At 33.9% G+C, this 23,512-nt stretch overlaps 4 protein-coding genes and 1 non-coding gene across 5 annotated transcripts; 3 read left to right on the top strand and 2 right to left on the bottom strand.

Moving 5' to 3' along the window:
- Positions 1-12: 12 nt before the first annotated feature.
- LOC142552191 (pentatricopeptide repeat-containing protein At1g02150-like) lies at positions 13-3,730 on the top strand. The gene is made up of 2 exons (XM_075661880.1): positions 13-506; positions 2,320-3,730. Exons 1-2 carry the CDS (start codon positions 93-95, stop codon positions 3,553-3,555), a joined length of 1,650 nt encoding a protein of 549 aa, XP_075517995.1. The 5' UTR covers positions 13-92; the 3' UTR covers positions 3,556-3,730.
- A 4,138-nt stretch (positions 3,731-7,868) lies between these two features.
- On the top strand, positions 7,869-9,395 carry LOC142520129 (cyclin-U4-1-like). Its single transcript, XM_075623121.1, has 2 exons — positions 7,869-8,241; positions 9,020-9,395. Exons 1-2 carry the CDS (start codon positions 7,907-7,909, stop codon positions 9,264-9,266), a joined length of 582 nt encoding a protein of 193 aa, XP_075479236.1. The 5' UTR covers positions 7,869-7,906; the 3' UTR covers positions 9,267-9,395.
- A 6,013-nt stretch (positions 9,396-15,408) lies between these two features.
- TRNAW-CCA (transfer RNA tryptophan (anticodon CCA)) lies at positions 15,409-15,480 on the bottom strand. Its single transcript has one exon. It is a non-coding gene; the product is annotated as a tRNA-Trp (tRNA).
- A 1,077-nt stretch (positions 15,481-16,557) lies between these two features.
- On the top strand, positions 16,558-20,098 carry LOC142552187 (casein kinase II subunit beta-1-like). Its single transcript, XM_075661867.1, has 5 exons — positions 16,558-17,062; positions 18,045-18,263; positions 19,022-19,131; positions 19,227-19,392; positions 19,761-20,098. Exons 1-5 carry the CDS (start codon positions 16,834-16,836, stop codon positions 19,889-19,891), a joined length of 855 nt encoding a protein of 284 aa, XP_075517982.1. The 5' UTR covers positions 16,558-16,833; the 3' UTR covers positions 19,892-20,098.
- A 1,272-nt stretch (positions 20,099-21,370) lies between these two features.
- On the bottom strand, positions 21,371-23,377 carry LOC142552182 (large ribosomal subunit protein eL43). Its single transcript, XM_075661853.1, has 5 exons — positions 23,180-23,377; positions 22,565-22,604; positions 21,937-22,025; positions 21,762-21,844; positions 21,371-21,679 (listed from the first exon to the last, which is right to left on the bottom strand). Exons 1-5 carry the CDS (start codon positions 23,180-23,182, stop codon positions 21,616-21,618), a joined length of 279 nt encoding a protein of 92 aa, XP_075517968.1. The 5' UTR covers positions 23,183-23,377; the 3' UTR covers positions 21,371-21,615.
- Between the last annotated feature and the right edge of the window lie 135 nt (positions 23,378-23,512).

Raw genomic sequence — 23,512 nt, 5'->3', positions numbered from 1 at the left:
GAGGAAAATCCCCCAGAGACCCAAATTTGAGAGTGAAGAAACAAACAGCTTCGCCTCCGCAGTTCTAAATCCAACCCCAAATTCCAATAGCCATGCTTCTTCAATCCACTATCCCGATACCACCTCCAAAGTTTCATAACCAAAACCACAGCCCCACCAACTTCAACTCACTTTCATTTTCGTCTGGGCTCCTGCAAAATCGGACCTTTTCCATCAAACAACCCGTTGTAATTGTAACTACCCGTGAAACCCATAAAAATTCAGGCTTTATAACATGTTCGTCAATATCACAAGTTCATAGTTATGGAACAGTCGATTTTGAGAAGAGGCCTATGCTGAACTGGAATGCTATGTACAAGGAAATATCTATGATGGAGAATCCCGAACTGGGCGCTGCTTCCGTGTTGAATCGGGTGGAAAATAAGGGAAATAGGATTTCGAAATGGGAGCTTTGCAGGATTGTGAAGGAGCTTCGGAAGTTTAGGCGTTTCAAATACGCTCTTCAGGTGAGAAAAGAATTGGAAATGCCAGTATACTTGGAGGTTTATGATATATTTGATGGGTGTTTGAGTAGTAAAATGAACTTATCTGATGTTTAAAGGCTTCAGATTCTTATAATTATCTGGATATTGGTTGTTATATGGTTCATGGCTGTGGGAATCAAGAACCCATCATTAGACTTTTTAATGCTTTTTGATATTTTACCTCTTCTTTTATTGTTTTTCAGAATTTTGGTTTTTTCATGACTTCTATGTAGTACTGTTGTTCTTCCGCAATTGATGCAGTGTTGATATTTGAGCTATCTAGTGATTTAATGTTTAAGTTACAACTCTACTGCGAGGGTTATTGGGGCTTTTTGATTGGAGCTTTGTTGATATTATCCTTGATTCTTGATATTAAATTGTGGGCTTTAGGATGGTGTAGTTTTCTTGGACTGTGAGCAAATTATGCGGGGATGGCTCGGTTTCAACACTTATTATGTATGTCTAGAGGAGTTGCCTTATGACACAGCTTAAGTGGAGTTCATGATACCATAAAAGTACTACCTTAATGCTAAATCCAAGGGTCTTAAATTGATTTTCATGGACCTCATATGACCAAATTAATGTCACAAATTATTATGAATTTGTGCCTTCTTGACATTAAATGTCATGGTAATTGAAACTAGAAGGGTAAAAGCTCATTTTGCTATCCTTGGTACTTATTTGCTTATTTTGAAGCGAGAACAAGTTTAAAAGAATCCTGTGACTTCTCTGGTTAGAAATCCTTCTGTTCCAAGTGGAGAAGTCACCTCATAGATTTATGTTTCAACGAGTCTGTATCTTTTCTAGTACCCAAGGGAAGTTTGGTGTTTCTATGAATGACCAATAAGGTGGAGCACCAAATTGCGCATGGACTATTGATTCAGATTCATATGAATGTTGTGTCTTTTAAAATTGATAACTATATTTTGTATGCATCTAAGCTTCTTTGTTTACATTATTTGGAGTATTGGTGCTTTTAGAATGACCAATAAGGTGGAGCACCAAATTTGGTGTTTCTATGAATGACCAACAAGATGGAGCACCACATTTCTTTTTTTTTTCTCCCTTTCTTAGGGGGGCGAGGGGTGAATTTTCTATTTGGTCTGCCAGGGCGGAAAAAAATGAATTGACCCCAGGAGAATCCACGTTAAAGGGGCGTAAGAAAGGATTGAATATATGGGTACCTCTTCCAGTCCCTCGGTGTCAAATTAAATAACTATTGTCACAGCTTTGTTTAGCATTATTCACTTCTCTCTATTACATCACGAATCGGAAGTAAGCAAGACACTATACCACTTCCTGAATCTGCAAGGTTTTGGTACCTATGCGACTCAGGATTCAATCAGTTCCTCTAAAACTGGGTTCATCAGCTCTCCTTGTATGAAAGACAATAATTGATATAATTTAAATATCCTGCTACATCTTGTTGTGGGAAGAATACACAGCAGAATAATTTTTAGTTATGGTTTATTATTTCGCATGCAGCTACATGTGCAGACACATCTCAAATTTGGGAAATTATTTTTCAGTTGTCTTTGGTTTGTGCTGTACATTTTGGTTTCTGTTCTGTATGTGGAGTGGAGTGTATTGAACTTTGCACACTTTTTAGGAATATAATATATGTATGGTCCTTGGCCATCATTTTTTAAAAATTTCAAATCTTCATTTAAATGCTGAATTATATAGTTCTCATCATGAGTGGATGACGTCATGTTAAACTAATTTAGCCGCCTTATTGCAGCATATTTCAAAACTTTATATTCTACTGTCCGTAATATTCTTATGTGCGCTACAGGTATACGAGTGGATGAATAATCGAAGAGAGTACTATAGAATAACCACCAGTGACACTGCTATTCAGTTGGATTTGATTGCTAAAGTGCATGGAATTTCAAGTGCTGAACAATATTTCTTGAAGTTGCCCGAAGCCTTGAAAGACAAGAGAATATACGGGTCTCTTTTGAATGCTTATGCACGTGCTAGGATGATGGAAAAGGCTGAAGCACAAATGAATACGATGAGAAAACGAGGTTATGCGAGTCATGCACTTCCATTCAATGTGATGATGACTCTCTATATGAACCAAAAAGATCACGAAAAGATTGAGTCACTTATATCGGAAATGCTTGAGAGTAAAATAGCATTAGATATTTATTCCTATAATATTTGGTTGACGAAGCGTGGGTCTCAAGGGTCTCCCGAGGAAATGGAACAAGTGTTTGAACAGATGCAACTTGATCCGACCATCAATCCCAATTGGACAACCTTCAGCACAATGGCTACAGCATACATCAAGTGTAACCAATTCGAAAAGGCTGACGACTGTCTGAAGAAAATTGAAAGCAGAATCACCGGTCGGGATCGAATTCCTTATCATTATCTTATTAGTTTATATGGCAGTGCTGGCAAGAAAGATGAGGTGTTTCGAATGTGGAACATTTACAAATCTACCTTTTCCAATATTCCAAATTCGGGACACCACACTTTAATCTCCTCTCTGGTCCGATTAGGGGACATTGATGAAGCTGAGAAGAGGTACGATGAATGGCTTTCTGTTAAATCAGCCTACGACCCTCGAATAGCAAATCTTCTACTGAGTTTCTATACGAAGAAAGGGCTTTCTGAAAAGGCATGGACGTTCTTTGATGAAATGATAAAGGGGGGAGGAAAGCCAAATTCGATGACTTGGGAGATTCTTGCGGAAGATCACATCAGAAATATGAGGATTCTGGAGGCTTTATCTTTCTTACAGAATGCCGCTTCAGCTGAAGGCTCAAAGAACTGGAGGCCAAGACCGGCAAATGTAGTTTCAATTCTCGAGATCTTGGACCAAGAATCTGATCAGCCAAGTAAAGACACCTTATTTGAGATCCTAAGGCAAATGGGTTGTCTCAATGACGTAAATTATATGTCTTACATTCCCATTTCTGACGGTGGGACATTTAATGGCGACTTCCCAGAGGTAGAGAATGATATGGTTGGTGATGGTGACCAAGTTGCTTTTCCCCTTGGCCAACTGCAGGAGAGCTAGTGAGGAAAATTTTCTATCTTGACATGCTTAATAGTTTTACCCAAAGTTAATAGGGACTGTGTGATTGATTATCTTCAAGGTAAGTCTTTTTTAACCCTGCTCAGTGTGTAACCTTGTTGTATTCTTGGCAAACTAAACGCTGCGCTACGAGTTATGAATCTTTCATCGCTTTCAAGGGTAGATGGTAAACTAAATGCTGCGCTACGAGTTGAGCATTATGATCAGAACCGGTCCTTTAAGCATCCCTAGCATAATCCATATATACCTGTTAAGCCCAGATTCAGGCCCGGTAAGGATGAACCAGACTCGAAACCGTCTCTGATACATTTCCCAATCTCGGTTCAATCCGGTTAAACCGGTTCTGGAGCCGAATCCGGTAACGGGACCGGAAATTGTTTTTAAAAAATAAATGATCGTTGGGCCAATGGCTGCGGCCTTAATGCCAACTACTACTGAATACATTAAATTAATTGCAATTTGACTTTTTTTTTTACCCCAAAAGTTAACTATAAATACAATATCATTTCTAAACATTTTCACAGAACAATTTTATCTCGACTCTACATTTCTCTGCAATTGTTTCTTTATTCGCTATCATTTAATAACATATATTCAATAATTTTTGTTATAATTTTATCCACAGTTAATATTCTACTTACTGTTTCGATTTACTCATATAAATAATTCGAATTTCAATGACGTCATCTTCAAACCGTGGAGGTGAATACATTTTCGATTTCGGTGAACATTTTAACTACATCCCCCACTTTAATGAATTCGAACTTGGCCATGAGGTGGAAGAAACTTTGGAACTCCCCAACAAAGATATAGGGACATCATGGTTCGCCCATCAAGCGACATACTTGAATAGAGCATGACGACAGTCCGATCAAAGCGAAGCAAAGTTTGATATCACTTCGTTATTGAAAAAGAAAGGACAAATAACTCTTTTGTCGTATTGAAACTTTTCCCTTTCTTATTGAAACTAGATGAAATTCTTTATATAATTTGCTTCATATTTTAATATGTTTTCAGGATTTAGTTTTAGAATGGTTCGAGTGCTTGGTTTCGTTATTTCTCTTGTTAAATGTTATCATCTCTTGTCAATTGTTTTTCCAAAAATATGACTACACACATTTTAATTTTTCATGTTTTCTGAACAATATTAACCAAACATCTAAAATTTACTCAAAATCAAATAAACACAACAAACTCTTACTTGACTTGATCGCACATTAAATATTGTCTCATAACAAAATAATATCAAATACAAAAGATGCTAATAATATCATAGTAGTAATTTAATATCAAATCAACTATTAATATTCACATGTGAGACACAACATGAAACCCGGCAGCGAAGTGAAGCTTCAATAAAGAAGAAGGAAAAATGTCATTGTTTTCATGTGAAAAAACCATTCCCTACAACTTCGGGTATGTGACAAAATTGTTTTAGAGCCAAAATGGCCACTAAAAGAAGCACAAAATGTAGGGTGGAGGATAGGTCCACCCAATTATCAGACATGTACCATCTTCCATAACATGTAAACGTCGTGAGATATTTAAAATAAACCTGGTTGGCTATATCTCATTTGTGGCTCGGGTTATTCATGTGCAGAAGCGAAATCGAGCAAACACATGTTGGAAATCATCTACTATGATCCGCAGCATGGAATGAAACCATCAAACTATATGGAATCAAGTGTTTGTGTATTGATTATAATTGATCATATATTAAAAATTCAACACACACATGCATTATGGTTTTTTTTTTGTTCCCTTTTATTTTGAGCAGAATAACCAGGGGGCGGAGCCACATGCTCCTTTAAGCCGGGTGGTCCAACTTTTTTTAAAAAAAATATATATGTAAATTTTGTATAATTTTGGAATAATATGATATTAGCCCGGGTAGATCAATTTAAAATATTAAAAGATTCTAGAGTTTAAAATTTCAGCTCGGACAGAGCCATATTTTTGGCTCCATCACTAGGAATAATAGTAATATTTTGTGTGGTGGGGAGAGGGTGCTATGTAATGGAAAGATGGTGGGATGAGGATAATCACATGGACAAACACATGCAATTCGGTGTGTGTAAAACTTACAAAAAACAAAATATATGTTTTCTCTCAGCTAAGGTCAATGCATGTTGGGAGTACACGATATATGAGAGACGAATACACATAAACAACTATCTTTTAAATGAGTAGCTCATTTCACAATAAAAATTAATATTCTTAGTATAAAAAATAATATTTTTTCATGGATGACCAAAATAAAAGACCCGTCTCATAAATACGACCTGTGAGACCGTCTCACACAAGTTTTTGCCCTTTTAAATTTTAGATAAAATCAAATTATTTTGTTGTTTATATTTGATTCTATCTTTCAGACCCTTTTCTTTTTTTTAAAAGAAATTAAACGGTACGTATTATGAATTAGAAATAATCCAAGAAAGATTGCGATCTAATTAATCAAGAAATTAATATACAATAACAATATTTAAGACAATAGACAGAAGGAAGGTACCATTGTGCTTTGCCAGCATGTTATTATTCAGGCAAATTGGCATCTGGTTGTAAAGTCAATTTCTCCATCTACATCTCTAATGTTCGACTCTTTTCGGAACTACCCATTATACCCTTTTTATTTGAAAAGGTACCATAAATTGTGCCAAAAAAATTAAAATAAAAAATCATGCCCATCATTAATTAGCACACACACTGTACGTATAGTCCGTCTACTTTATGATGGATTTGATTGGAGGTGATAAAATACTGTATTGATTATTAAAATGTTGGATTAATTGATAAATAATAATACGTTGAATTTGATCGAATAAATTTGGGATAACGTGGTCATTATGAATTTATCTTTTTTAAATAATTTAGTAAATATAAATAAAAAGATATGAAAAACGACATCATAATTTCAGATCTGATTATTTGATTCACGTGAGATAAAAAAATTAATGTTTTGATTGATGTGATATGATAATCAAGACATAATTTTGTAACCAAACTTGTATTGGGATTGGATTGTTAAAATAATCACATCCCATTGAGTCAACCAAAACAACATTTATTTGAGGGTTTTTAAGTGGGTTGGCAATAGATCTAATCCATGTTTAAGCATGAAAATATAACAAAGATTAATTTACTACATTACATATGATTTATTTAAGAACTCATCTTATCTGTGAAAGATCAAATTATGAACACTATTTTTGATAAATAAATAAATAAATAAATATGTGAGGTCAAACATAAACTTCACATATTTACACCAATAATTATCATTAGATCAGCAGTGAAGGCAGTGTTTCTGATGTAGGAGCGCAAAAGCATGAAGTAATGTTATGATTGTAAAGAATCGAATGTGATTGTAGTAGTATAAAAATAAAAGATGTGAAATGTGGCAAAATCAACATCTTTAAGGATAATTAAATAAACTACAAGATTTTAAATTTAAAAAGGGCAAGATTACAACTCAAAATATCCATTAATCCAGCATAAAATCACATGATCATCTAAGTAACATATTCCAAAAAAAAAAGGAAAAGGAAAAGAAAAGAAATAAATGCATATGATCAAGATCCATATCGCATTTCCCTCTACTTTTATAAAATTATTCTTATGGATAACTAATTTAATCTTTCCCTCCTTTTCAAGATATCAGCTCAAATTAAAAAAAATCATTATTATCGCATGCATATAATGCTTTTTTTAAAAAATATCCCCTTCACTTCGAAATGTATAAAACGTCAACATATCATTACCGATATCAAACTTTTGTCATCAATAAATTGTTTTCTCTAAATTTGAATGCTGAAAAAAGTTATATATGTGCGTTTTCAATACAATTGGGAGAGTCATTTTTAAAAAAATTCACTGGATCTATATATCAAAATATCCCATAAAAGCATCCGAACTATAGGCAAATTAATTATTACACTCGTATGCCATGTCGAGCAGTAAGTAAAATAAAATTTGACAAACCATTTTTTTCAAAATAATACTTTCATATGTATTTGAATCAAACTTGAAGATGATTATTTTTCGAAGATTAAGTTTGTTCGAAGTCATTTTCCCAAATTTCCCCCGGACCCTAGTAAATATGCCTCAAATTAATAATTTTTTTTCTAAATGTCGTTTATTTTTTACGCTTTTTAATATAATAAAACCATCGTGGCCAAACTTCTAGGATCAGGGATGTTTTAGTAATTTGACATTACCTGCCAAATTAACGACCATCCTACAGTTTGCTGGTATATATTATGATATATGTAAGAAAAATAGAAAAAAGTGAAATATGTATATATATATCTCGATCCAAGAATCAAAATTGCACACAATGGCGGAAGTAGAGGTCCCAGATGGGATGCCTAAACTCATCACTTTCCTCTCTTCTCTCCTGCGACAAGTGGCGGAGTCGAACGATCTCAACCGTACATCCCAACCCCAGAAGATTTCAGTCTTCCATGGCCTCACGAGGCCAACCATCTCGATTCAAAGCTATCTCGAAAGAATCTTCAAGTATGCCAATTGTAGCCCTTCTTGCTACATTGTTGCCTACGTCTATCTTGATCGGTTCACTCAGCGGCAACCGACGTTGCAGATCAATTCCTTCAACGTTCACAGGCTGCTTATCGCCAGTGTCATGGTGTCTGCAAAGTTCATGGATGACATGTGAGTTCTCATTTTACTCATTTGAAGTTATTTTTTTTTATTTTTTTATGATTTATTTTCAAGAATCTGGTTGCTTCAATCATGATGTTTTCTTGAGTTGCTATGAGTCCAAAAGTTTCGAGTGTATATATATATATATACAACACACACATATATATTCAAAAAAAAACTTTTTATTCTTTCTTCTAGATTTATTTTCAAAAATCTAGCTGGATTTATGAAGTTTTGTCAAGAAATATCGCGTTGGGATTTGTTTTTTGTGTTGTTGATTTTCGAGTACGATTCAAATTTTGCTTTAACTTATGTGATCTCCACTTTAATTAATGAAATTTTAACAAAGTCAAATTGAAGTTTTAAAATTTAATCAAGGCTAAATTTAGTATATGTTCTTGAATATGACAGTGCAACCATATATAAATTTGATTAAATTTTGTCCAGCTTTCACTTAATTAATTTTATAAATTTTTTCAAAATTTCAAATTAGTCTTGAAATAGTTGTGGCCACTCATGCAATGTGGGCCGGAAAGTGTATTAAAGGTTAGCCAAATTTAGCATCACTCATTCATGTCACATGGTCATGCCCCATTTTCACATATATTGTATAGAAAAGCATGTATTCATTCAAAATTCAAAACATACCATTTCGAAAATTCCCAAAATTTGACATCTTTTGATCAATGGGATCAAACACACGTGACGAATCCGCGGATAAACTAGATATTAACTCGAAGAAATTATATATGTATAGTTCTAATTTTGGTATATATGATCGGTGCAGGTACTACAACAACGCATACTATGCTAAAGTTGGAGGAATCAGCACAAGAGAAATGAACTTTCTTGAAGTGGATTTCTTGTTTGGACTAGGGTTCCATTTGAATGTGACTCCCTCCACTTTTCACACATATTATTCTTACCTCCAAAAGGAAATGATGCTTCATCCACACATCAATGCAAAATCTTCCAATTTTTTTCCGAGCTTAAACTATGAAGATGAATCATCCCATCAGCAGCTTGCTGTTTAAGCACATTGTAATTTCTTACTTTTTTCTAGCCAGGGTAGAATTAGGAGGGTATTTTTTTTTTAAAGTTCTTTGGCTGGATGGGCAAATTATTTGGTTATGCATGTGCTGTAATTTCTTTTTTTTTTTTTAGTATGATGTTGTGGGGAATATATTTCTATAACTCCGAAGTACTAGTGCGTTGGGACGATGTACATACATTTCTTGTTTGCAGCCTGGCTGGATTGTTATTTTGATTTTATATAATTGTACCTCTAGTTTAATTTCTTTAATTCATTGAAGCCATAAATGGAAACGTTATTTCCATATTTCTCCACAAGATTTTATTATTGAATTGATAAACTTAGGGTTTTAATTATATATGTATATGCGAGTTATGTTATTTCTGGCCGAACATCTTGTGAAACGTCATATATGGTATATGGGTGATAACATAAATGTGTTGCATTGTGTTGTGGACATTTTTAGAAGAGAATACAACGATGTTCACGCAACTTGACAGGTGCAAATGATTCTGGGAAGGGAACAGTATACATGTGCGATCATGGAACTCTATTCATTTTTTTTATACATGTGCATGTGCCAACTTGAAAGAGGGACTAAGACAATGGAGAACAAAGGGACCACCCCCACCTTCATCTAATCAAGAACAATTTATTTTTTTATACTCAAATAGATAATCATTAGTTTAATAGTAAAAACTTGTGTGAGGCGGTCTCATGGGTCGTATTTTGTGAGACAGATCTCTTATTTGAGTCATTCGTAAAAAAATATCATTTTTTATGCTAAGAATATTACTTTTTATTGTGAATATCGGTATGGTTGACCTGTTTCAAAGATAAAGATTCTTGAGACCGTCTTACAAGAGACTTACTCTAGTTTAATAGTGAGAAATTTATGTAAACCCTTAACGATTGTGTGTTTTTTTTTTCGAAATGATATTGAGGAATTTGAGGATATGAATTCTCGAAATTTATAAAAAATTTCAACTTTATTGAAAAAAATTGGAAATAAAATTTGAAATTTGAATTTCATTCCGATAGCTCAAAAAATCTAAAATTATGATTGAAGTTTTGTAAAGAAAAAAAAATTTGAAACAAAAAACAATAATTGTTAATTTTTTTGTGGCTCAAGTTAGGGGTCCGGGTGAGGGATATCATGATGGTCTATTTACATATACATAGGATAAAAGGTTTTTGTGTAGGCCTAGGCGCCTAGAAACTATATAATTCTTTTAAAAAAAAATTATTACGCTGTTTAACTTGTGATCAATATGTTTTAAAAATTATTTTCAACTTTTGAAAATAAGATATTTTATTAATATTTCTATTAATTAATTTTTTTTGAAAATGCATCTTCATAGTATATTAATATCTTCCTATCATTACTCAATTGCGGAACCAGAAATATAACTCTATCTAGCTAGAATTTTAAACTCTATAATTTTTTAATATTTTAAAATTGATCTATCTTGACTAATATCAAAATAATCCAAAATTATACAAAATTTACATATAATTTTTTTTAAAAAAATAGGGTCATCAGGGCAATGTGGCTCTGCCATTGTCATTACTTAAAAAATTATCTTCATATTTGATTATTATTTTCAATTCAAACTTCTCTCACTCTGAAAAATAATTTTAAAAAATATTTAATTTCATAATATGTTACTATTTAGTTAATGGTAGGTCTCTTCTGAGACCGTCTCACGGATCTTTATCTGTGAGACATGTCAACTATGTTCATATTTATAATAATAAGTAATATTTTTCACATAAAAAATATTTTTTTATATATATAATCCAAATAGGAGATCTGTCTCTCAAAATTGAATCGTGAGATTGTCTCACAAATTTTTTTGTGTTTAATTTAATAACACACCCCTTATCGAGTACTTTCATATTTGATAAGAATATTATAGTGAACATAAAAAAATGTGAGCATGGAATTAAATATAAAGAAAAATGCATCATAAATTCCGTCAATTCCTGGAAAAAAAAACATTTTCCAATTAAATATCACCCTTTACAAAAATATCAACAATACCAATTAATTAGTAGGTAGTATAAATTGTTTGAACATATATATGGTATGATCACTAACATTAATACTATATTGTCCTTGGTTTCATTCGAGTCATTCTTGTCCATATTTCTTGTTAAATCAAGTAAAAAAAAAAGTAGAATCCAATTATTTTCTTGCATAATATGCACAAATGCAAACATGTATAGATATAGTATAATATATGCATTCATATATGTAATACGTTCAAAGTACCATGTATATGAATCGATCGACTTGCATATAAGTATAAATCATACAAAATAAACCGTCACAAAATGAAAACTAGCTTACGGACCAGGGATTTTTAGCTTACCGACCGGTTTAGTCTATGCTATACCGAGAATAGATATCTCGGTTCTGTTTTTTATAAGATGATCGGTCAAACATCTCACTTGAAAACAAAAATTTGAGGTTCATTAGTACTTTTTTATGTTGTAGTGAAATTATTGCCCAATTATGTTCGAACTCATGTAGCATAGACTCACTTGATACTTGATAGTTAGCCGGAGATTGAGAAAAGGAAATATGAATGATTTAATCTGAAAGATAAGAAGATTTATACATTCATTTTTGCATAATTATATTATTACAGAAATGATCATTCGGCTAGGTTGCATGAGCAGCTTATGATTGTTAAAAATCATTAATTTATTTATGCATCTATATACACAGATATATATGTCACATACGCTTCGTCTTCGACCATTTATATATTTCCATTAAAACCCTAATCCCAAAGGGCACTGAAGCAGTAGCCAACAGGTACCGAAACTTCACAAATTCATCAGGAGCTATGGCGAAAAGAGCAGAAGCATAAGTCGCAAACATGGATAAAATGGAAGTCCACAGCTCAACATGAAAAGGGAACCTGTAAGTCAAAGAAACCAGGACCAGAATCGAAGTCGAAAAAGCTAATGTGTTGGATATCAAGAAGGTGTAAAACGCTTCTTTTTGGTCCGAATAAATCGCCCTTCCTGCCTTGTGCCCATCCTTGTTTTCCTGCCATGCACCCCCCGGCGGATTTACCACTGCCTGAAATGTTACGGCAGTGATCAGTGCTGCAACTATCAGTAAGACGTTACGGGTGTCGTTTGGGTTTTCGGTGTTTTCGTTGTAGCAGAGCTTTGTCAGGCTGCTACTTCTGATGGATTGAGGGGGAGTAGCCATATTGTGTTCCATAACCTTTTGATGGAAAAACTTTAATTTGATAGAGAGATTGAAATAGGATTTAACTTGGTGTATAAATACTTGGTTTTAAGTGAAGGCCGCAATAAATTGAAGAAATCTGACATCATCCCCGATGACGAGGAAGTTTCTGACGTCACTGGGGAATAATTCTAGATCGAATGCGACTTGGTCGTCAAAGTCTTGTTATTCAGGAAAGTGATTTAATTTGACCAAATTCGAGTATATTTTGCATAATTATGAAAATAAAAATAGATTGTATAAACGAACGTCGTGAACCCTCCCTCGTCAATGGATGAAATGTGCATGGATTGCCAGATTATAATCGAGCATAATATATCCATTTGAAAAGGATCGAAACTCTCGAAAACTAAACAAGACATCATGATTCATTTCGTTCATTCAACTAAACATATAAAATAGCATATTTATATACAGTTTCTCTCGTTTCCGATCCCAAGTTTATAAGAAAGAGTTCATAATTAACCACTTAAATTTGAAGTTATCGTGGTTTATAGTACTAATAACATCATATATATTTTGATTTATATCGGTAAACGATTATCATATTCCATAAATATCGAGGGTCGGATAAGTTTGTCTTCATTTGAAGTAACGTAACTCTTTGGCTAACTTGTTTAAAAAACAAAAACAAAAAAAACTATTTAACTAACTAGCTCGACTTAATTGCCTTTCTGCCCAAATTACGTGTATATCATTTTAGGATTGCATCCGTATTATAATCTCCACACGTTACTTGTGATATGAATCTCTTACTCGATCTCATCTATGAAAAAATATTATTTTTTTATAACAAAAATATTATTTTTCGCTTTGAATATGGATCGAACCGATATATTTCATGGATATAGATTCGTGAGAACATCTAATAAGACATGTACTCGTAATAAAATAATTATAAATATAGTAAATGTGAACCAATTAATTCACGTGGGGGTTATTTTCAATCTTGTTATACTTGATTGGCAAAGGGTTGATTTAATGGTTTGTTTCTTGGTCGTCTTTCTATTTTTTGTTTTTGTTTTTTTAGAAAGACTTGACTTTGTAGTTGATTGTATAAAAACAAAATCAGTTAACGAACAAACTTGATTTGCAAGAGAGCACAGCCGTTACGGATGTAAACGAGTCGAGTCGGGGTGAGCCGAACAGTATCCATGAGCTTAGCTCGTTTAAGATATATATAGGTACGAGCTCGATTCGAGCTTTTATCGCAAAGCTCGAGATCGGCTTCTTTTTTAATTTACTAAGCTCGAATAGCTCGAGTTCGGTTAGTTAATTTGTTTATCATAACGATTGTGGCTCGAGCTTGGCCAAAAGACTGACTAAAACATGAGAATTTAAAGGGTATACTTATCACATCCAAACCACGAGAGAGATGCCGGACATTTAACAACCTCTTGTAACGCGTTTTAAAGTCGTGAGACCACTGACCAAAGCGGACAATATCACAAGTAGGTTGACTATTACATTTTGTATCAAAGCGACTCTGAGCAGCGAAGAAGCTGAATCCCAAAAAAGGGTGAAGAATCTTAGCCAAAATCCCACAACTCCAAACCACAGGAAGATGTTGAGCATTTAAATGGACATGTAGCATGTGACTCATTTTAATGTCGTGAGGTCACTTGTCAAAGCAGACAATATTATAAATGGACTGAATCATAACATTTGGTATCAGAGCGACTACACTTGGGTTTCGGAAGATAAGACGAATCTCAGCGAGAATTCTGAATCTCAAAAAGGTGAAGTCCCTTAGGCGAACACTTCACCTTGAGCGAGTAGGTAGTGTCTTCACGCCATTTGGCTGGTAACTACGGCACTATCAGTGATACCCCATGGATTGGCCCAATACCCTTGGTCCATCCCTAGCCCAAATGGAAGACAGCCCAGCACGGGCTCAGATATTCTCCTATAAATACCAGATTCAGATGTATAAACAATATATTCAATATATTGTTTTCAGTAGCACTCTTGGCTGCTCTTCCTTTATATCTTCAGTCTTTGATTTGAGCGTCGGAGGGGCTACGCTGGGACACCCTCCCAGCCCCTTTCTAACGGTCTTCTTCGTGATTTCAGGTTCAGGACAAATTCAAATCTTGCGTCTGAACTAGTGTCACTTGCTGGAATCAGACCCTAAATTTTAAGTGAGTATCAATCATCATTTGTGAGAGAAGTGGAAGATATATGTATCCGAAAAATGGAAAATGTAGAGTGTTTTTTACCTGAATTTTAATGGTTTACGAGTCTGGGAAGAATGAAATATGTAAGTTTGCCATCTTAATGGCACTTTAAGAAATGTGTAGGTGTTCTGTAACCACTGCAAAATTGAGATGACGGACTTGCTAAATATGTGGTTTGTTGCACGCGACAGATTATATGTGCAGCTTTTAACCAGGTGGTATTGGAGCTTTGAGCATTCATATGTCCCGATTATGAATATTTATTGTTATTTGCAAATCAGTTACTATTTGTTATGAGATTTAAAATTATGTTATATAGATGGCAGAGATTATAGAGATGAGTTGATTGGTCGAGAATTTCACCACCGGAGTCTGCAACCTATATTATTCTAAAATTATAAAAAATTTACATATAATTTTTTGTTAAAAAAAAATTGAGCCACCCGAGCTAAAGCCCTGATATAGGAGCCTTTGACTCCGCCCCTGATCTTACCTGTCTCTACCTAGCAGGTAGTAATGGTTTCACGAGAAGCGTTTTTATCTGTCTAATCATTATCATGTTATAAGAAGTTCAAGAACGATAAGGATGACAATGAATGAAAGGTTTCCAGTTTGGATTTCGGGTGGGGATTATAATGAAATTATAATGACAAATGTAAAAACCAAAACTAAAGGACCGGATAGGGATTTCCAGGGATTGAACCCGACGTGAATCGAACACGCAACCTTCTGATCTGGAGTCAGACGCGCTACCATTGCGCCACGGATCCTGTGCTGATATAAGCTGCATGTTTTATGTATTTAATAATAAACACTTTATTTCTGCTAACATTCCCTATTGTATGATTCGTAATAAAATCATAGAGAAGTAATTTGTCTCAATGATATCGTAATAAGATTACATATCTATATTATATTACTAAGTGTGAGCACCTTAGAATAACTAATTTTAAGGACACAAAAATATTTAATTTCATAATTACCCTTCTTACCCTACTAAAAATCTTCTCAAGTCACTCCATATTTTAAATTAAAAAAAATCAAAACAAAACTTTCCTTTTAAATCGAACAACTATTCTAAATTGAATATAATTTCGTGTTAATTATTTAGTATTATTTGATCAAATTAAAAATAATAATAGCACATGCAATGCATGTGCATCTTTTACTAGTTTTTATTAAGAATATGTCTCTTGTGAGACGGTCTCATGAATCTTTATCCGTGAAACGGGTCAATCCTACCGCTATTCACAATAAAAGTGATATTTTTAGCATAAAAGTAATATTTTTTCATGGATGACCCAAATAAGATATCTGTATCACAAAATACGACCGGTGAAACCGTCTCACACAAATTTTTGCCTTTCATTAATAAAATCTAAACTAAATTTAATATATATATCTTATTATTTAATTAAAGTTGAAACTTCTATACTAATTATTTTTTAATTGATTTCGCTAAATTTTTATTTAAAATTACAATTATACATTCATTATATCTTTATAAATATACATTTTTAAAATTTTTCCTTAAAAATTCTTTATTTTTAAATTGTCAATCATATTTTTATCTATATTAAAATTTTCATGTTGTATATCACTCTTAATAAAAAATTTGAACATATCATTGATTCAAAAATAATAAAAATTATATATTAGTAAACAATATGTAATATATTAGGAAAAATGAAGTACAATAATAAATTATATCGATTATTTTTAATAATAATGAAATAATAATTAAGTTATTAAAATAAGGGATGAAATTTAAATAACGATGACATATCAGGGGTCCCGATTGTGATTCACGAAAACTTTTAGGAGGAGAATAGAAAGAAAATAAACACACAAAAATGACCAACGGCTCCACTCTACCTCGAGCCGTCCATCAAGGCTCCCACACCACGCCACCATCTCTGCTGAAAGAAATGAGAAACCCTAGTTCTCTCCGTCTCGTTCAAACACAAACTGTACAGGTCTAGGGTTTCTGATCTTTCCGCCCTTTCAGTCGCAAAATTCAGTTATTCTCTCAGATATTTTACCTCTACCTACAGATATACGTAAAAACAGATTCCGATGGGAGTGTAGTTGGTTTCTAATTCATTTTTCTGATATAAATAAGCATGTATCGAGATCGAGGGGGAGTAGGCTCATCGAAAGCTGGGGATACGTTGGATCGAAAACGAATCAACGATGCTCTGGATAAGCCTCGGGAGAAGTCGTCTCCTTCCATCTCTAGAAGCAAAGGTAGTGCGGTTACCGTACCTCCTAACTCCGCCGGTAAGAATTTTGACCACCGAGACAACCGCTCCTCCGCCAACATCAACACCACCAAAGAAAAATGCTCCGACGGTAACTTTCGTCTTGGCTGGGACAGAATTTCGTGAATAATTTTGGTGCGGTGGATATTATTTTCTTAATTTTTAAAATTTACTGGAAGTTAGATCAATGACTGGTTATTGTTTTAATCTTTTTTTTGGGTTGAAAATGTGCTGAATTTATGTGTTGTTTAACATCTTAACCCTGTGTCTAGAAACTGTCGTTGGTGAATGGATGAACCATTTTGCAGTTTTTGATATGATCGTGATTGTGTGTATCTCATATATGAAGGTTCGATCCGTTTTGATAATGTCCTCATGTCTTCCACATCATAATTGTACTTGCTAGCGTTAATGGTTGTAAAATTAAGGCTCTCACTCTCAAGAGCTGAATTCTCCCAAATTTAAACCCGAAACATGGAGTTACACTGCTGCTTCGATTTGTGAATTTTGGCACAGTAAAATTATGATATGTACGAGGTTGATTTATGTTTGTTTGGCCTAGTCCATGCTATGATGGGAAAAAAGTGCACTGTCTATTTGAAATACATGACTTTAAATGCATAGATCTTACACGTTAATGTTGAACTCGCACATGTTTTGGTGTATCCAATTATATCTGCAACACAAAAGTGTTTCTCCTCATGTAATATATCGTAGGCTCGTAACATCCAACAGTATACATGCCATATATGGAATGTTTTCTCGTGTAGTTTAGAGAAGGCCAATTTGTTATATATATAATTGATTGATTATGCCTTCAATTTAACCTAATTGTTGGTATGCCGAACACTTTCAAGGAGACAAGCCTTTGCTTCATTTAACCTAATTGCCCTGTACTTGAATCCAAGTTGCGGAATGACTATGCCCTTGCGTCTTCTTTGGTTATTCTTTTCAGCGAGATGTTTTAATATGCACCCGTATGCATAGATATGTTTGTTTTCTTTGCCTATAGTATATACAGAGTTGTAATTGTTAGACAAACCTTAGATTGTGATTCTATGTGAATTTTGCAGAGGAATCTGAAACAGACAGTGAAGAGTCTGATGTCAGTGGTTCTGATGGGGATGATACATCTTGGATTTCATGGTTTTGCAACTTGAGAGGAAATGAGTTCTTTTGTGAAGTTGATGATGACTATATACAAGATGATTTTAATCTCTGTGGATTGAGCAGTCAAGTCCCTTATTACGATTATGCACTTGACCTAATCCTGGATGTCGAATCTTCTCATGGTAATCACTGTAGTTTTTTTGCCGAATCCCGACTTAATATAATATTGCTTGAGTTGATAGTTTGTTTAAGTTGTTTTTGGTGGACAGTGGTAGTGAGGTAATAATGCCTCTGAGCGAGGATTGCCTTTCTCATAGTATTGTTAGTTATCATCTAGTGTGAGAGCCGAGAGGTGAGTGAGGATAATGTTACCAAAACCATCTTGTTGTCTGTTGAATTGTCGCTTATCATCGTTTTCGGCACTTTTTTTATCCAATTATTTATTTTCAAAATGCGAGTCTCTGTGTGGTTTGGCTTTTGATGCCGAAGCTTGGGTAACGGGCAAAGAAAACTATAAAGCTTATAGAGATTTTTGTTGCAACTTTCATATGTAGGTGTACGTATGCCCTCTTCCTAGACACAAGTTTCAGAATTATGTAGTTGCCATAAATCTTTTTTTTTGTGCTGTGGTATACTCATAGCTACATTGCATCGATTTAGTTCTCGTTTACTGCTCACTCTTAAAATGTGAAGAAATGAACTGAAAAATTCTTCAGTATTGTTCGAAAAATTGTATATCAGAAGAGATGAATACAATTATTTATACAGCAAGCCCAAGTAACTATATAAGTGTTACTTTAAGCGAAGAAAATGTAAAAAAGTAAAACACGTTTATATCCAACTCTATAACCAACACTTGCTTTTTCCCCTTTTGGTCCATTTTTTAGCTGAGAAATTTTTTTTTGTTTTCTGATATAACATTCACAATGATCGTATGTAGGCGATATGTTTAACGAGGAACAGAATGAACTGGTTGAATCAGCTGCAGAAATGCTCTATGGACTTGTTCATGTCAGATACGTCTTGACAAGCAAGGGAATGGCTGCAATGGTAAACATCATTGGTCGGATTATGGTTTCTTTTAGTGGCTACCCTCTTTATCAGAATTATTCTCACATATGAAACTTGAGCTGAAACTTGAACAGTTAGAAAAGTACAAAAACTATGACTTTGGAAGATGTCCAAGAGTTTATTGCTCTGGACAGCCTTGCCTTCCAGTTGGACAGTCAGACATCCCGCGCTCAAATACTGTGAAGATATACTGTCCCAAATGTGAAGATATTCACTACCCTCGATCCAAGTACCAGGGCAGTATCCTTCCATTTCGCTATTGCATTTGAGGCCTTGACCCTCTGGTTGATTTGCATGCTAAGAACCCTCCCCGCTTACCCACCCACACACAAGTTCATCCAAGTGGCCTGCATTATGAATGTTTTTAACACCAAATCAATGGTCAATCTCACAATCGATACGTATATCACACGCACACACTCCAACTCACACACACACACACAAGAATAGTAAAACGAATTAACATAGATATTGCATGATCTAAAGAATCTTGATTGCATCATTATACATCGAATTTGCTAAAATAGATTTGAGGATCAACGGATTAGACTCGTTTGCCAGTATATGTTACACACTTGCTTGACAGATGATTTCCTTTACCACCAAAGATGTTGATGGAGCCTATTTTGGAACCACATTCCCTAATCTCTTCTTGATGACTTATGGACACCTCAAGCCACAAAATCCTACACAGAGCTATATTCCTAGAGTTTTTGGCTACAAGATTCACATGCCTTGACGCCTTGCTTCCCATCCTTAGCTGCTATCAATCTCTTAATTCTTCTTACAAATGTTCCATACTGGGCTTTGTGGCGTACCAGTGGATTGTGAGCAGGTTGGCTTAGATACAGGCAGCAGCAATTGCTATTGCTATTGATGGACCAATTTGCTTAAATAATAGATAACCCGTGGCCATTCCGTCAGGCGAATTCATCGTTTGATTTCAGCTCTCGTGTCAGTTTTCATTTCTTTTTTTTCCCCCAATCTTAATGTTGTGGGCTGTTTTATTTACTTCCTTTTTTCTGGCGCGTTCATATTTATCAGTATTAGTTCGAAAGTGGCCAATCGATATTTTGAGAATTATTACCTCTACTAAATATATTTCTGACTAAAAAAATATTTGTCAATGTTAGTTATCGTTAAAATACATCAACAGAGGAACAGGCTTGTAATTTTGCGTTTGTTTATTTGGTCAGTGGCATGCTGTAAGAAAGTGGAAAATGTGTGTTTTTAGGATATTTTGAGGAAACTTCATTTTTTTAAAATGTCTCTTAAATATGTGAGTGTTTTCAAACACATATGATAAGGTCATTTGTTTAAAATAAATATTTGATCGAAGTTATTTTTTTATCTGCCCGTTTTGTACCTTTTCCAGATGCGAAATGTATATTACACAGCAGCTACGTGTTTTACGAAAGCAGTTTCATTTACATCAGTTACTCTCAACATAGTAATACTAATACTTGTATTAATCATGATAATTATTTTCTGAGAAAATATTAAGATTATTTTCAAATCAAACTTTGAAGTTACTTTTATGATTTTATCTTATAACCTATATAAAGAATTGGTGTCTTCAAATGAAAAATTTCGTTTTGTCCAAATTTTATAATTCTCATATTGTTTTAATGTTCGTACGTTGCAAACGAATCGATCCGGATCGATTCACAAACTTTTTGAATTGTCTCAAAAAATACTTAATTCATAATTTAACTTGTCGAGTTCTGGTTAAACTAAAATATGTTCGAATTTTTTAAAATTCAAACTTGAGATTTCGTGGAAATTTAGTATTTTATTAATATATGATATAATTATAAATAAAATTTGAGCATTTTGAAGACTTATTTTTGAATAATAATTCACGATCATGTTCGAATTTATAGAGTCGAACTTGAGCTTTCATATGAATCGAATTCAAACCAAAATTTTTAAAATTTTCGAACTTCATACTTATTTTTGAAAAATAATTCAAATAATTCAAGATCATATTCGAATCTCTAGAACCGAACTTGAGTTTTGATTCGAATCGAATTTGAACCAAATTTTTTAAAACTTTCGAACTTCGAATCGAGTTCGAAATCAAACAAAACTAATTTGAGCTTTCAAATTTTCATTATATTCTGTTCGAGTCGATTTCTTTATACCCTTATTCAAACCTAACAAGCAAAATGTAACACCAGAATGATCTGAACGGGAATAAAAATAAAAGAGTGCGCTATGATTTCATAGTATTTCTCATATCATTTGATTTGTCAATCTTTCTAGCCATAAGAGAGAGATAGTACACAAGAATTCAGATTGCGAAGGAATGAGTTCTCAGTATTTTCGAGACAAATGCAGTATCACCATACAAATAGTTGTAGCACTCTACCATTCTCATAGCTGTTTGATCAGCAGCTAAATTACCTCATTGATACCGATAATTTCAAAATGGGCCAATGACCATGACAAATATCGGAAAATTTAACTCTCAGTTTGCTCCCTGAGCCTTCTGATGGTGCTCCTAACAGTCACGGCACTAGCAGTGCTGCAAGGTGGGGAGTAATGAGTTTGGGGAACTAAACGTGAATTTAACAGGTTAACATAAAGAATAACATGACAATTATTACTTCAAAGTGTAAGCACCGCCAGCTTTCACTTTGCCACAATCCTTGCATCCCCAAATGCCTACCGCCTTCCTCTTCACCGCATACTGTTACAGAAGTATTACATTCAGAACATGCATAACCAACCAACATCACCCAGAAAATCAGTCATGCTATAAACTGAATTCTTGGTGCATACCTTCCCGCAGAACTCACAAAAGTACTTGCTGTGTTGACTTACTTCCATTTTCTTAATCTGCTTTCTCAAACTTGCACCATAACGGGTACCTGAAATATTATGAAAGAATAATAAAAACTGATCATTACATTAGAAAATAAAATGTTTTGAGATTGAACATAAAATAAGGACCCAACACACAGTACATTAACAAGCTTAAGCAACTGATGGATTCAAATCTCTAATCTACAAGTTCAAGGAGAAGAATGGTTAACGCCATACCACATAAGGATAATGAAGAATTCACGATCAAATTTAACTTATCACTAGTCACTACCTTCCTCAAAAATCAACATGTTATGAACAAGGAGAATGGCCTCCTAATATCATAAACCAAGAAATCAGTAGCCATTCAAGCCAGAAGAAATGAATCTGAGGCAACATACTGCGACTGGTGGAAGAAGTGCAAATATTATGTCCACTAGTCCAAGGAAAAATACTTTACACAAACACGAATGGGACAAAAGCAATTGTGAGACTTGAACTCATAACCTCGATCAAGAGCAACTTCAGACAACACAATTCACACACAACTAGACACAAAAGACAGAACAAAGATTGAGGAAAGAAGCAGTTATAAAAGACCTACCGTACTTCCCAACAATTCCAACCTTCTTGGTTCTCTTGGCCTGCCCAAAACATAGATTTTATAATCAATACAATAATTGAAACAATTTACAAATAACATAAAGTAAAAAGTTAATCAACAAAACTATTACTGAGAACCGCGATATTGATATTTAGAATCACAGAATGTACAGTGTTTAGAACAATTTAAGGAAACTGATTCAAATCGAAAAGAAATGTGATTCCGAAGCATTAAACAATACAATCAAAATAATAGTAAAAACAAAATCAATAGAACAAGTCTAAATCCCAATGTACCAACTCCTATAAAGTATCAACTAAATTTCTGTTCATTATTTTCAACACTTCCATCTACAGATTCTACACAGAGACGAAAAGCATGACTAACCCCCATAGGATCCGATCACAACCAACATGTTTCGATAAGCAACAACAATATCATCTAGCACATCAAAATAATGATCAACAGAAAGAAAATAACAAGAGCAGCTATATATGCTTGGAAAAACAAAAATTCGAAACCATTTTCCTCCACAAATCTTTAACAAATACTAAAATCAAACAGGGCAAGCAGGTTATGCGTGATCTTTAAATGCTTGAAGTATAGAGAAGCTACCATTGGAGATGAGTCGGGGAAGCGACGGCAAGGAGAAGCAGCTGCAAAAACCCTAACTTTGCAAAATGAGAGATGTAAAATGTTTAAAGCCCATGGGATATTTGGGTTCACTAAAAGTCAAGCCCAATATCTGGCCCATTATGTTTCTTTCAGTCGCATTACCGCACACCATATGATAAAAATATTAAAAATTTGCACATAGATTAGCATTTTGAAAAATCCGTCACATTAAATTTTAGACCAATTTTCCTTTCTACAAATATATAATTTTTTATTTAAAAAATAAATTAGTAAAATTTAGGACAACATTTTCGAGAACTTAATATCAGATAT

Source organism: Primulina tabacum, chromosome 1 (assembly GCF_025594145.1).
Source record: "Primulina tabacum isolate GXHZ01 chromosome 1, ASM2559414v2, whole genome shotgun sequence".
Taxonomy (NCBI): domain Eukaryota; kingdom Viridiplantae; phylum Streptophyta; class Magnoliopsida; order Lamiales; family Gesneriaceae; genus Primulina; species Primulina tabacum.
The sequence above is the reverse complement of the archived record's forward strand: the minus strand, read 5'-3'. Positions and strand labels throughout refer to the sequence as shown.

What these genes read in the sequence shown, in the direction of transcription:
- LOC142520129 (XM_075623121.1), top strand. Translation starts at nt 7,907, where the DNA reads ATGGCGGAAGTAGAGGTCCCAGATGGGATGCCTAAACTCATCACTTTC. An exon ending in GCAAAGTTCATGGATGACAT is followed by an intron (nt 8,242 to 9,019) that starts GTGAGTTCTCAT and finishes TGATCGGTGCAG; the next exon opens with GTACTACAACAACGCATACT.
- LOC142552187 (XM_075661867.1), top strand. Translation starts at nt 16,834, where the DNA reads ATGTATCGAGATCGAGGGGGAGTAGGCTCATCGAAAGCTGGGGATACG. An exon ending in GGATGTCGAATCTTCTCATG is followed by an intron (nt 18,264 to 19,021) that starts GTAATCACTGTA and finishes GATCGTATGTAG; the next exon opens with GCGATATGTTTAACGAGGAA. An exon ending in TCGATCCAAGTACCAGGGCA is followed by an intron (nt 19,393 to 19,760) that starts GTATCCTTCCAT and finishes TTACCACCAAAG; the next exon opens with ATGTTGATGGAGCCTATTTT.
- LOC142552182 (XM_075661853.1), bottom strand. An exon ending in TTTGTGAGTTCTGCGGGAAG is followed by an intron (nt 21,845 to 21,936) that starts GTATGCACCAAG and finishes CTTCTGTAACAG; the next exon opens with TATGCGGTGAAGAGGAAGGC. An exon ending in GGCGGTGCTTACACTTTGAA is followed by an intron (nt 21,680 to 21,761) that starts GTAATAATTGTC and finishes CCCACCTTGCAG; the next exon opens with CACTGCTAGTGCCGTGACTG.
- LOC142552191 (XM_075661880.1), top strand. Translation starts at nt 93, where the DNA reads ATGCTTCTTCAATCCACTATCCCGATACCACCTCCAAAGTTTCATAAC. An exon ending in GTTTCAAATACGCTCTTCAG is followed by an intron (nt 507 to 2,319) that starts GTGAGAAAAGAA and finishes TGTGCGCTACAG; the next exon opens with GTATACGAGTGGATGAATAA.